The sequence below is a fragment of the Glycine max genome, chromosome 2 (genome assembly GCF_000004515.6).
Source record: "Glycine max cultivar Williams 82 chromosome 2, Glycine_max_v4.0, whole genome shotgun sequence".
NCBI classification, from domain to species: Eukaryota; Viridiplantae; Streptophyta; class Magnoliopsida; order Fabales; family Fabaceae; genus Glycine; species Glycine max.
In genome coordinates this window covers 15,796,585-15,811,134 of record NC_016089.4, presented here as the reverse complement: position 1 = coordinate 15,811,134, position 14,550 = coordinate 15,796,585, and the positions used below count along the sequence as shown (strand labels likewise).

Sequence of the window (14,550 nt, the reverse complement as noted above, 5' to 3'; positions counted from 1 at the left end):
TTAAAATTAATTAAAAAACAAATACTGAAAATTAAACAAAATTGTTGAGACCCATTTCTTCTTTGCCTCTTTTCCAACCCTTCTTCCCCTTTTCTGTTTTGATTATGAGACAAATCCAAATGCTCTCAAGCTTTTCCCCCTGGTCTTCCAGCTCCTCGACTCGAAACAAGGACAGCTATCAATCTATCAGCATGCCAGTGCATCTGTTTCAATTCGATCCTGTATGTACGCGTTTAGATGTTAGGGATTAATTTATGTTCATAAGGTGCTTAGATATTTAACATGGTTTATCACTTCATTTGGTTTTGTTCATGGTTTATCTATGCTTGTCATTTTAATCGATTTTGAGTTCAACCTCTTTATCTGTTTGCAGTTGCAGAATCACATCGTGCGATTTATGCTTGTTCATGTAGGCAGTGACGAATCCAAAACCTTAAATTAGTAGGTACAAATTATAAAAAATAAAATTAGTGGTTCAATTATATAAATATAAATAAAATTATAAAATTTTATTTACAGTAAATTGTAAAGAATGAGGAGGTGCAAATGCACACCCCGATCCCAATGTAGGTCCACTGCATGTAGATTAAATTAATCCTTTTATTTTCTAGGACAGAGAAGAGAAGATGAAGATGGAGAAATCGAAGTTGCTTATAGGTTCAGTTCTACTATTGTTGCTGCTGGTGCTTAAGTCATTCATTGGATCTGAAATAAATGTGAGAAGAGAATGAGGTTGTGTTTGTGATTCTTCTTGATGAATGCTAGAGACGAATAAAGAACCGGTTACAAAAGAAGATAACAATTTTTGGCTTTTAATAAATTTATAATTAAATTAATAATTACATTAATCATAGTTAATTATTGATAAATAAAATATAAGCCTGTTACATAAATAATTACTTGATCAAAGTTTACAAGTTGGTTCAATGAAAGTAATCTAAACGAAAGAATCAAAATTATTAACGTTTAAAATTATCAATTTTTAAAATTAAAAAAAATCAAAATTACAATTAATTTTTATGAATCTATTAAATTATTTTAATTCAAATATTTTTTTTTTATTTCTCTTTAACTAAATCAATTGTTTTTTTTTTTTCTTTTACCTGTTGTCTTTCTCTTACCTCCTTAGTGCTCACAACCAAACGATGGCTTAACCAATTTTGTGGCTAACCGTTAAAAAAAGACTTCTAGATCGACCAGCGTGCTTTTTCCCTTAAGGGGAAATTGAGGCGCCGCCATACCTGACTAAATTTTACTGTGTCACTCACGCTGTCGTTACTCGTTCGCTTCCGCGAGATTTTGCGTACCGTTGCATTGCGATGCACACGTGTCCCGGAAGCAAAGCGAGTAGGCTAAGGCATCGCTGAAAACCACGCGCAAGGCGCGTCATCGCACTATTTCCCATTTCAATTGCCTGAAATTAAACACATAAAAAGTCATCATCGTCACCATCCATAACTCCATATAATTTCTCTTTCTCTTTCTCTTTCATTTCTCTCTCTCTTTTCTCTCAGAATCCAAACCCTAGAAAATTCCCCCTTCCGACAGAACCCTAGATTTCCTCTCTCAAATCTCTCACAGCTTCTTCATTATCGGTATTCGGCGTACAGATCGCAGATCCCGTTAATTTTTTTTTTCCGCATCCCCCGATCGGGTTTGGTTTCTGAAGAAGAAAACTCAATTCCGCACAAATTCGAGACATTGCTGCTGTCGTGGTTCGCGTTGAGCATGGGTAAGATTCGGAGAGAATCCGCGAGGCCGTTCTCGAATTGTTCGTCGTCGGCGTCTCCGTCATCGGCGCCGCCGGCAACGACGTCGTCGATGTCGTTGACGGACACGGTGAGGGGGTCGCACCGGTTCAAGATCACGGGGTATTCGCTGTCGAAGGGGATTGGGATTGGGAAGTACATAGCGTCGGATATATTCTCGGTGGGAGGGTACGATTGGGCGATCTATTTTTACCCCGATGGGAAGAGCGTTGAGGACAATGCAACGTACGTTTCGCTCTTCATCGCGCTCGCTAGCGAAGGGACCGATGTTAGGGCGCTTTTTGAGTTGACGCTTTTGGATCAGAGTGGGAAGGAGAGGCACAAGGTGCATAGCCATTTTGAGAGGACCCTCGAGAGTGGACCCTACACGTTAAAATACCGTGGTAGCATGTGGTGAGCGAATTGGATATGCTGCGGTTTTTTTTTTTAAATTTTATAATTTTCCTTAATTTGAATTTTTTGATTTACTTGGCTTGGTTCTGATTGTAATATGTTGTTGGGTATTGGGTTTGTCTGAGGGAAATTTATAGAGTGGCTGATGGGAATTTACTTAGATGTGTGTTTGCAATGTTGTTGGAAAAATGGGGATGGAAGGATTAAATGAATGGTTTTTATATTTAAGGGAAGGGGGTTGGGTCTTGAGGGATCATGCTGTTCAAGAAGTATGTTTTCAGAGATTTTTATGTCTTGCAAATTGTCTTGCTAGCTAAACTGAATCTTAGTTATTAATTCTTCAGATTACTTGTGGGTGGGGGTTGGTTTAGAATCCTCCCCTCAAACAACATGAAGTGATCATGGCTATCAAATCAGGGCATGATGTGATAAGAGCTAATCTTGACCACACAACCATAATGGATGGTAAAAAACTCAAACCTAATCTCGATCATCTGTGTAAGATTAGTTGGTCAAAATTAGCTCATCTCACTCTCTCAATACGCTCTGGGATTATGTGTATGTGCATTGAAATTTAAACCCCCCCCCCCCCCCCCCAAAGAAAAAAAAAATGTATTTTTTGAATATAGAGTGATGCTTATGTATGATTTTGGTAAAGAGGCTAATTGTTAAAATTGGGTGTTTCAGGGGTTACAAGCGGTTTTTTAAGAGAACAGCACTAGAGACATCAGATTACCTTAAAGATGATTGCCTTAGTGTTAATTGTAGTGTTGGTGTTGTGAAGTCACACACAGAAGGCCCTAAAATATATAAAATCCCAATTCCGCCTTCCAACATGGGTCAGCAATTTGGGAAACTACTAGAAAGTGGGAAAGGCAGTGATGTCAGTTTTGAAGTGAATGGAGAAATTTTCGCTGCTCATAAATTGGTTCTAGCAGCTCGTTCACCTGTTTTCAGGGCCCAACTTTTCGGTCCAATGAAAGATCAGAATACCCATTGTATAAAAGTTGAAGACATGGAGGCTCCAGTTTTCAAGGTTTGAATGAGTGCTCTTTGTGCTTTATGTTTTTGATTTATGCTTGTGATGCGGTTGGAAAATGTTTTGGTTACCCTTTCTGTTCATACCCTGATATACACAGTCCTTTATGATTTTGGAAGACATTTTCCTTGCTTTTCCCCTTATTATCATTGTTAAGCACATTGTTGCAACTGAGCTATATGCTGATGTGGAAAGTTATACCTCTTTTGTTTTGCCAACTTTATTCTCTCCTCTTCCCTTCATTTATGCCACCAAAAAGAATTGATGCATACATTGGTACTTTTTTAGATGGTATTTCATTGCACTGGGAAGTTAGATTTGACAGAAATCATATAACCTTTTTGAAAGAACACAGAAAAGTTGGAAAAAAGAACTGAGACTAGTTCTTTATAAATTGACTGCAGCTAGGAGTTCCATTCTGGTTGGTTGGTTCCTTAGTTGCTTGGTTTCTCTTTGGCATGTTGTTCCAGCTGGTTGTGTATAAAATTAGTACTGTAAAGAACTGATACTATATGATATTGTAATGTTGTTTTTTGCACACAGAATGGTAGATTCGCATGGCTGATTGGTTTTGTTCAATGCTTTCTATAATTTATGCTTTGAATTGGGAACTTATTCTTGCAAGTCTATTTTTATTGTACCGGTTCCATTTTTCTAGGTGCTAAAATGTTGGGTGATAGCTTAGCATTATACCAAAAGAATGTGCAACTTTGTCTGCTTTGTTATATCATATTTCTCTATTTTGCAGGCATTGCTTCATGTTATATATTGGGACTCACTACCTGACATGCAAGAGCTTACTGGGTTGAGCTCAAAATGGGCTACTACCTTGATGGCTCAGCATCTGCTAGCAGCAGCTGATCGGTATGGCTTGGAGAGACTTAGGCTTATGTGTGAAGCAAGTCTCTGTGATGATGTTGCAATAAACACGGTCGCTACGACTCTAGCTTTGGCAGAACAGCACCATTGTTTCCAACTGAAAGCAGTCTGTCTAAAATTTGTTGCAAGGCCTGAAAATCTCAGAGGTGTGTTTTATTGTTTGAACTTTATTTTCATGAACATGCATTAAACAAAATGTGCAATATTAGGAGATAATTGGGATGTTGAAAGGTCTTACACTCTGTTTGGTAAAAAGGAATGGGTGAGAAATAGAGAGAATGAAGAGGAAATAGGCGAAGAAATGGGGGATTTCTCTTGTTTGGTAGGGTAGTAATGGGAGAAGACTGAAATAAGAAGGTGTGAGAAGACTGAAATAAAAAGGTGTGAGGCTCACACCTTTTTATCTCCTCACTGAATTGTGCGGTGTGTGGAAATGCAAGGGGGGGGAGACGCATGTCACGCAAATTGTTTTGTTTCCTTGGCGGTTTGAATTTCTAGCATTTTTTTTCCTGGCTGTTTGAAACCCCCACAAATTGAGCATTAACTGGCAGTCTTATATGTCACGCAGTCAGGGTTTAAAACTGCTAGAAACGTATAAAAATCAATTTAAAAAATGCATAATTGATCTTCACTAATCATGGTAGAATATGAATAAAAAAACGATCAACAAAGAAATTTTTATTATTTTTTCAATTTCTTTATTCCTTATTTCTTCTCTATTTCTCCTAAAACAAGCACCCCTAAATCCATTCTATTTCTCATCTATTTTTGTCTTCCCTAGTTCTCAACTATTTTTTTCCTTCTTACCAAACACACTCTTAAAGTTAGTATCTAATTATCATTGAATGTTAAATTCATTGCCGACACAAAGGTTTGTTGTTTCGGTTTGGTTCATTTTGAATGCAATATCTTCTGTGGTTCAGGTTGGCTTTTTTTTTAAGAAAAAAAAATCCATTTTTATATGACTTTCAATATTGTTTTTAATATGTCGACCTACAAAATATAGCAAAATTTAATAACCAATTGAGTCATGATAAACCCTTGAAAATGACATTTACATAACCAAAAAGTAATGGAGTAGTAAAAGACAACATTACAAACTTCTTATTTAAAAAAGTGTATTATAGATAATTCATAGTCATACTTTTGATGTCCTAAACTCGGGCTGAAGTATTATGTTCCCTTTGTTTCTACAGCTGTGATGCAAACTGATGGTTTTGAGTACTTGAAGGAAAGTTGCCCGTCTGTTTTGACTGAACTTTTGGAGTATGTGGCTAGATTTACTGAGCATTCGGACTTCTTGTGCAAGCATAGGAATGAAGTGATACTTGATGGCAGTGACGTAAATGGAAGGCGGGTGAAGCAAAGACTATAGTGCGAACACTGACAAGTTTCTCTGTACAACCCTCTGCTCCTTGTTGCATTTAAAAATTTCTGTGAGAGCCATAGATAGAGGGAGATGCTAAGCATTTATAGGATTAGTGGCAATTTCTAATTTTCTTAGCTTACTTCATGTCTAGGAGATGTAAATGTAGTTTGTTTTGATGCTGTTGCAGGTCTGTCTGTGATAACTTTGCTCGTAAAACATTTGTCTTAAAAAAGAAAGTATTGATCACTGCTATGTCTTCTTTTTTTCTCACTACATATTTCCCCGTAAGAGGTGATTCCCCCCAACAAAGCCGAGTGAAACACAGATGGCGACGTATCCGCTTGGATGAGTTGTTGTATATCAATATTATCTGGGAATACACTTGTGATAAAATGGATTAGTTTGATAAAATCAAGGGATTTCATTGACAAACGATATACCGTACACGAGTGATAAACTCAACATTCTATATGATTGACGTCATCAATTTAAAGTAAAAAATTACACCTTCAAAATTTAGAGTGAATTCTGGCAATTACACCTTCAAATAAATAAAAAAACAGTTTTAGTTGTTACTGAAATCGTTATAAAAGTTGGTAAATTTCTTCATCACCATGCCGATTTGATATCAATTAGGAAAAAAATCAAATTAAAATATTTTAAGTAATATAACTATATCATAATATTTATATAAAAAATTACGTTTATCAAATTGGCACGATAAAAGAAAACAGTGTGTGTAACTTACGTGTGACAACATTTTTCATTTTGATCCCAGTCAAAAAATTCTTGCAATTTAATCTTTATAACGAGAAACACTTACATTTGTCGACGTAATAATGCTATTAAATTTGATTCACATACTTGATAACATTTACTTCATTAGGGTTCTTGTATGAAAAGTCCTACATTTTGAACACTATTCTTGACACTTTTTTTTTTTGTTTCTCTTTATATTAAAAAAAAACGTTAATATTGCTATGGTTTCAAAAGGATGCTGATTGATTGGTAAATATTTTTATACCGGGACTAAATTATATAATTTCTTCATATTAAGATAGAAACAAAAAATAAAATCTAGAACTAAAAAATTAATATAATTGTCAAAGTTTTTTTGTGTTTTTTATTTTACATCCATCGTCGAAGTTATATGAATCCGATTCTCACTAATGAATTTTCATCGGTGATAAATCATTAATATAAATTTGTATAAGTTAATGTCATTTTTAGTTTATTATATTTTTATAATTATTTTATTTTAGTATACTAAATTTTAAAATTTTTATTCTGATTTCTTATTTTTTTTTTAAAAAATAAATTATTTTAATATTTTTTTAATTTTTTGTTAAAAATGTTAACTTATGTAGATTTTAAAATAACTAATGTAACCAGGAACTTCTACCGGAAACTGGGGATTTTTCTCCAGCAATGGCAAGTCCGTCCTCGCTGAACAGCCTCTCACGGTGGTTGGCGCCACCATTAGCACTGACGGCGCACGCGTTCTCGCAGCACCGGCGGCATACGCATTCTCACCGCACCGACGACTCCACCAACCACCACCGCTCAAGATACAAATCCGGATTCAACGCACAATCTCTCACCAATTTCAGGGAAAACAACGCATATCTAAAAACAAAAACTCAGATCCGTGAATTACTTCGTTATTATCGAAGCAACGCCAATCTGTTGCCATCGGTATCAACACGCAAGGTGTCGCTCTCGAAGCCGGAAACACAGTCGAAGTAGGTGGCGATGGGAGTGAAGGTTCCCAAATCTCATTGAATAATGTTTTTGAAGTTGTCGAGTAAGAGTGTAAGAATGGAATAGATCTTTCTAGAGATGCAACACTTTGATGAACAAAGATTAAATTTGGTGGAGAGAAAAAAAAATTGGAAACCGAATGGGGGAAAGAGAAGAGACCGAACCATTGATTTTTGGAGATTGAATTTTAGAGATGCAACACTTTGATGGACAAAGATAATTATTCAATCAATTCATTTTTAATTTATTCCACCCACGAGGACACCCATTGATTTTTGGAAGCTTAACCACACCCTCTTCAGAACCCTCTTCCTCCTCTGCATTGATTTGTATCGGCCACCACCCACTTTGATGCAAAGTATTGATTTCCAGAGCATATGTGGAGTGGTTTTTGTAATGTTTCAGATGTAAGAAGGATATCTTCAAACATTTGGTGGGCATCTACCGTGAGTAGGATAAGGTATTATATTTATATTACTAGCTCGACCAATTTGCATACCAGACACAAGGTTTGGGACGACTTTATTGTAAGATTGGAAAACCAGTTGTCAATAACAAGCAACAATTTGATGTAGTTTGAGTTAGAGGGAGCATGAATTGGTGACCAATTAGTAGGAAATCCTCGAGTGATAGATCAATGGTTAGAACTTTTAAGAGTTTTCTTGGAATGGGCTTTGCTTTTGGGATATTTAGTTAAAGGACTGTTGCAAGGAGGATCTTATGCAGGGTATTTGCTGTTGTGGGTAACCTTATTTTGTGGATTTCAATTGTACTCGTATCGCTTTTGTTTTATTGTTCTGCTATAATCGTTTGTGATCTTTGGTGGTTCCCAGTCTTGCCACAACTTGTGCTTTTCTAGGCTTAATAAAATTCTTTTCTGCAGTTAAAAGAATTATAATTTTTGAAATAAAATAAAAATAGTAACTCATTTTAGTATACTAACTTAATTATTTTAAAATTTAAAAATAAATGTTTTTAACGGAGAATTAAAGAAAAACTAAAAGATACAAGATAAAATGTAACATTGATCCTCGTATAACTTAGATAACTTAGGCGAATGCCCCTTTTCCTAGATTATGTGTAAGCTTTAAACCCCGCTTCGAGAGGCAAGAGATAGCAATAGCATACCTTCGTTCATCTTCACTTCACGCTCTCTTGGAGGTAGCTAGTAACTGAGTTCTATACTATTAATATACTCTAGTAGCAATAGTTTAGTTTAGTTTCTTTACTCTCCCACTTTCATTTCAAAGGAAGAATCCCAATTCTCTCTCATTGGGAATGAACCTTCTCTCTCTAACCTTGCCACTTCCCCTTTATTGTTCATCTCTTTCTGTAACGAGACTTTCTGCATTTCCCTCTTCGTACAAGTGCACATCTGGCGCAGGTTAGTCATTGCCACCACATATTTCATATCATGCTCACTCCCAGTCCCTTCATTGGGTCTCAAAATTGATTATTTTCTTTCTTGTGTTTGTGGCTTTTGCTCATAGTTTTAAGGAGATGTGTCAAAGAGGAAAAGGAAGAGGAGGAGCTTCTAGAAGGGATGCCAAAGGAGTACTATGACGATGTATGTATGCACCTTTATCTGGGTATTTCATTTTTTTATTGTGAATTTCTTACTATTTCTTATTCAATTTTACTTGCATGGCCCTGATTGATGATTAGATTTTGAAGGAAAAAAACTGTTGTTGCTTCATTCAAACTTGAGTTCTTGTTTTGTCGGTCTATTAGGCAGTGCTTCTAGTAAAAACCTTGGCAGTGGCAGCATATGTTTAGGGAGAATATATCTTCACTTCTTTAATGCCCAATGCAATTCTGATTTTCATGTTTGTTTTTTGTAGGGTAAAACACTACTACTTTGGTCCCTGAAAATATAAAATGTTGTCATTAATCCTTGAAACTAAAGAAATTTAAAGGGTAAATAGTCAAATTCGTCCTTGAAGTGTAAGTGTAAGTGTGATGTGGTGACAAATTAGTCCCTGAAAGATGGAAAACATAAATTTATTCTCTGAATGTGCAAAAAATGTGACAAATTAGTTTTGTCCTAAAACTTGTGAGACCATTTTATCATTAAGTTGTAATGTTCAAAATCAATTTGAAAATAAGTTGTATTCTTTGAGGACTAATTTGACATTAAGTTGTAAACTTTTGAGACCAATTTGTCATTAAATTGTCTGCAAGACTAATTTGTTGCACATTCAGAGATTAAATTTGAATTTTTATTTTAGGGCCAATTTTTCATGTAAAACCAAAATTGTTGGAAGGTTTTATTTGGGGAGTTTTTATTAACCTTCTCTAGGATAGGAATGGCAAACCCAACAACGTGAGAAGACCAAGGAATTGCATCCGCTACGGAAACAGGAAGAAGAGGAAGAAGAAAGAAAGATTGAAGAGTATCGTGAAATTGGCATGCGGTTGAAGGAATACCCAGAAGAAGATGTCATAAAAGCAAGGAAATTGGTTTCAAGCTTTCTCAGAGCTGCTGAAGAAGTAGAAGAGGTAATTTCTTGGTGCAGCAATATACTAAATGTTGTTCAAATAAAAATATGTCCTCTTGAGCTTGTTTGTATTTTCAATTTCTAAATTTACACCCAATTATATCTCAGTTTCTCATAAAAATGATTTGCATGTTGTACGATGGATCGCCTCAATTAAATGTTGGGTGACCAAGCTAGAGCTTAGAGTGCTTTTTCCTTGACCATATAGGGATCATCTTTCTCTCCCAGTGAGCATCTAGAAACTAATTGTACTGCAATCAGCATACTTGGGAAATTTGACATATATAGAACAAAAAAGAAATCTGCAGTTTTATCTGAAGGAAATTGTGATATAGTTCACATTAAAAAAAAAATCTAAAAGGAAAAGCAAGACGAAAAAGAAAGGAACATAATGGTCTGCATCATGTAGCCTTCTTAACATGTTCTTGCATAAAGTTTTCCTCTCACTCTGATATATTTAGTGTATAGTGTCTAAGTTATTTATTTACTGATAGCTTGTGTGTCATTTATGCATATAACTAAGAAAATAATAATATTATAAATAAGATAATTTAATTCTCAATGGCTTAAGCCTTTTATTTTCTTCCTTTGACTGGTTTGTACATTTTTGCACACATGTTTGTGTGTATTCAAAGGTATCGACTGACTTTTTTCTGATAGAGAATTGAGGAAGCTGCCAAGAAAGGAGAATTCACTGAACTTGTTTTAATGGTCATATGGAATCGCCTTGATCTTGCTCGGCATGATGTAAGTTGTTGTTTTAGCTTCTGAAGTATTCTAGGTATATGTTTCAATTAATTTGTGCATAGGGTTTCATTTTGTGATGAAAAAGAAGTAGGCAGGTAGCATATGTTTCCTACTCTTTTTCCATGACCTAACTATTAGATTGTAAATCTTTCATTGCAAGGTTCTTTTAGGTAATCATTTGCATTGTGGAGGATTTTAAGTTCCAAATTATCAGATTTTTTTACAGCATATGATCAACAAAGTGGTGTCTTTGTGAATTTAAATATAAATATAGACTAAGTTCAGAGGGTACAGGCGACGCCATTTTTTTAGATAAATATACAAACATTTTGAAAATACTATCAATTTTTGTAAATTAAAATTTTAACTAAAAATTACTAGTTTCCTTTTTATTGTGTTTGAATAATATTTACTTCTTCCACATCACAACAGAATTGTAGGCAATGAGTGTGGTACTCTTTTAAAAACTGGAAGTTTGTGATACAGAAGGTTGTTAGCCAGCTAGAATTGGAGTAATGTACAGAGAGTTGCAGTATTCAACTGCACTCTCAATTAAAGGGAGTTAGTTAGAAGTTAGTTGTTATAACTGACTTTTCTGGTCTATAAATACCAGACTTTACTACACTGTTAAGTGGCTTAATATCATTTTTCATTCTCTCTGATTGATTCACTCTTTCTCTCAAAATATCTTTCTTATGATACTATTATAATTCTAATAGCTAGTGATGGGCACTGCATTGTTCTTGTCAAGGAACTTATATCATGCCTCAATTTTTTGAAATGAAATGAAACCTGACAAAATTATAATTTTCTTAGGAAATTTCATTATTGTTTTAGAAATATAACTGACCAATGTAGTAGTCAGTTAACCTGAAGGAATGAAAGGTTTTTTAAGTATCATGTAATCCTTTAGTTTGGCAGGTGAAACTTGAAAGAGTGGATAAATATAACCTAATTGGTGTTCTGGGCAATTAGGGAACTTTTACTTTTCATTAGACTTGTAGTTTTGTTTAAGTTGTAAACTGATCAGAGCCTTCCTTTATCATTTGGTACTTGGGAGGCTGAGGCTCTGTACCAACATTGGGATTAAGACATTATTAAGCAAAATAAATTATTATCTTGATAGACATATTAAGCAAAGTGTAATTTATTTATGTTGACTGCTGTATTGTTCTGTGCTGGATATCATTATGATAATCTGAAGGAGATTATGATAAGTGAATATTAGAGTTAATTCCATGTCTTTTTCTGAAAAAACTTAGTATAATTTTTTTTCATCCTCTTGCTCTTACTATCTAGTTTTATACATTATTTTATCACCTCTTTACAGGAAGAAAAGGATGCCATTAGAAGTCTGGATCTGTTGTACAGAAGGGTTGAGGTAATAACTGGCCCAAATTTTCCTTTCTTTAATTATTCTGCAGTGGCCATTCTGCTGTCATGTGCACCACCATTTGAAAAGGTTTCGTTGCTTTTTTTAGGACCTGGGGTATCACTTATTCTAATAACTAATGTGATTCTTAATTTTTTTGTTGAATTTAATGCAAAACTATATGATTATTGTTTGTATTCCAATATATTTTAAATACCTTGGGTACTCTAGACCTTTTCCTTTCCATTTTATATTCACATAAATTTTCATATTGGCTACTATTTAGAACAAGAGGAGTGTTAGGAATTAAAACACTCTTTTCTATTGGTTAAATTTTTTATAAATTACAAAATCATGAGAGAAGTTCATTAAATAAGATGTAGGACTCATGAAATTTTGTGATTTCCGTTAAGTTTCTACCAATAGAGAAAGTGTGTTAAAAAAAGTGTGTTTCTAGCATTTCTGTTTAGAACAATTCTAGCATATTACTTCCTGCACAGTTTAACTTAACCTTAATACTTCTTTTCAGAATTTTTACTTTTTCTTTTCTTCTAATTTTCTGTTCTTGATTATAGACTGAGATTTTGAAATGAGAGGCTATCCCTGCGATGAGATTGCTCAATGATCTTTTGGTTATGTATGACGGCTATGATTTTGAAGAGTGGCTAAAGAAATGTAAAAAGGTCATGATTGATACATTTCCTCGGGAGGATCCATTCAGTATTCTTGTTCCACCAGGATTTGAGTCATTCGACATAGATAAGGTAAGCTGCACCTATAGATTACAGGGATTAGACCTTAGTCAAGTGATGTCTTCTATCTCCTTTAAGTTTGACTTTCCCCCCTCCCTCTCATGATAATAACTGAAGCTGTAATTCCTATATAAATATGTGACTGAGTGGATTCTAAGATGCGGTTGGAAGTGTGAATACCATTATACCACTTAGCGCTTAACTGAATCTGTATTTAAATAACTAGATGTTAGTCCATTTCACCATGTTAAAAATAGGTAGTTTATTTGATTTATAAATGATTAACAAAAATATGTTCACAACAACAATTGAAATTAAACATTGATATAAACTGGTTAAGATTAATTCGAAGTTTATCTGTTTATACATCAATGTTAAGTGTTTAAACTTGATTCAAGTTTATTTGCTTATACATAAGTTGGGTTAAAACTAAAAGTGAGATGGTGCAGATTCCATCTAAACTATATTTTATAAGTTGGAAATCACCTTTGTTGGAATCCCCTAATGATTTTTTGTTTCAATCTTGTGTGGTATCAGCATCATGGGCCGTTGCGACCATCACTTTAAGTTGATGATACTCTTTTGAGGGTGGACTTTGTAAGGGAGGTGGATGAATTACTGCAAGAGGTTCGTTCTGAAGAGAGTGAAGTACATAATGAACCAGGGTTTGATGCTGAATCTGTTGCAAATAGATTGAAACAACAGGAGAAGCAACAAACAATACGCCAAGTAGAAGCTCTGCTAGATTTAGCCATTGGTTTGAACTGGTAACTATTTTGTCTTGCATTTTGATTCATATCGCTTGAATCGTCCGATTACATATAGTTGCGAATAGGAATTGGTTTGCACTGCAGTTACAATCCAAATTAGCTTCATTTTATGGTGTTTTTTTGCCTTCTGCAGTACGTAAAAATATAGTACCAACCAAAAAAAAGAAAAACCAGAACATACAAATGTAGCCATGGCAATTTTTGGTGATCTTGTTGTAAAGGTACAGGACTACAGTCGTGTTAGAAATTAAGCTTTTGTTTTTTCCAGATCATAACCTTAATGTACATTTGATGATCCCGTACTTCATAAATCAAAGACTTCGAAGTTAAATTTTGAAATTTAAGTCAAAGAACATAAAATTTTATTAAATCACTTCTGTTCACAATAGAGTTAGAAATTGTTGTTCATAACCTTAAAATGCACATCAGTAAGAGTTGTCGTCGTTCATAAGATAAACTTTCCACAAAGCATAGAATTAGAATGTTATCAACCCATTTAGTCAACACAAAGCATAGTAAAAAAGTGTGCTAACTGCAAAACAAGCACATGCTAAGTTTACTTAGCCTATGTTCGCTACTGTAAAATTGGGATTAGGATTGACGATTCAGTTATAGTAACTTGTCAACATGTTAGGAGTAATTTTATTATAGACTGATATTTTAATTACAAGACAAATATTTCTTTCATATAATTAAAATTTATAATAAATGAATATTTTAAATATACAGATTATATTATAATTAAAATCTAAAATAAAATAATGTTTTTATTATGATGTAATTTTTTTTAATTATTGAAAAATTCTTTTAAAAAACTATTTAAATTTAATTTAGAGATAAAGATAAAATATGTTAAATTGAAAGAGACAAACAATTAAGAAGATCAAGTATATAAATAAAGATGAAAAGAAGAATAATTTTAAGAGAGACTTCTACACTTTTCTATCTTGAGCTTTGTCTATAAGACATTAAATTCTGTCAAGAGAATCAATTCAATTGGTTGGATAAGATGTTGTGAGTTATTATAAATTTTTGATATTATCTTTGATTTTTCATGTATAAAAAAATAACAATAAACTCTAATTTTTCTTTGATATTACACATCCTATTTGAAGTAGCTTATTAAGAGAGATTCTAACTCTAATTTAACATTGATCATCTATTTTAATTTAATAAACTCCAATTGACTACATGTGTAATA

General features: G+C 33.9%; 1 protein-coding gene and 1 pseudogene across 1 annotated transcript; both read left to right on the top strand.

Moving 5' to 3' along the window:
• The first annotated feature begins 1,431 nt into the window (after nt 1–1,431).
• LOC100799666 (BTB/POZ and MATH domain-containing protein 2) lies at nt 1,432–5,695 on the top strand. Its single transcript, XM_014767335.3, has 4 exons — nt 1,432–2,162; nt 2,850–3,198; nt 3,950–4,226; nt 5,277–5,695. Exons 1-4 carry the CDS (start codon nt 1,729–1,731, stop codon nt 5,453–5,455), a joined length of 1,239 nt encoding a protein of 412 aa, XP_014622821.1. The 5' UTR covers nt 1,432–1,728; the 3' UTR covers nt 5,456–5,695.
• Nucleotides 5,696–6,817: 1,122 nt separating this feature from the next.
• Nucleotides 6,818–13,621, top strand: LOC100791061 (protein PALE CRESS, chloroplastic-like; annotated as a pseudogene).
• Nucleotides 13,622–14,550: the final 929 nt, after the last annotated feature.

Coding starts and splice junctions, on each gene's coding strand:
- LOC100799666 (XM_014767335.3), top strand. CDS start 1,729: ATGGGTAAGATTCGGAGAGAATCCGCGAGGCCGTTCTCGAATTGTTCG. Junction 3,199..3,949: donor TGGAGGCTCCAGTTTTCAAG/GTTTGAATGAGT, acceptor TCTATTTTGCAG/GCATTGCTTCATGTTATATA. Junction 4,227..5,276: donor AAGGCCTGAAAATCTCAGAG/GTGTGTTTTATT, acceptor TTGTTTCTACAG/CTGTGATGCAAACTGATGGT.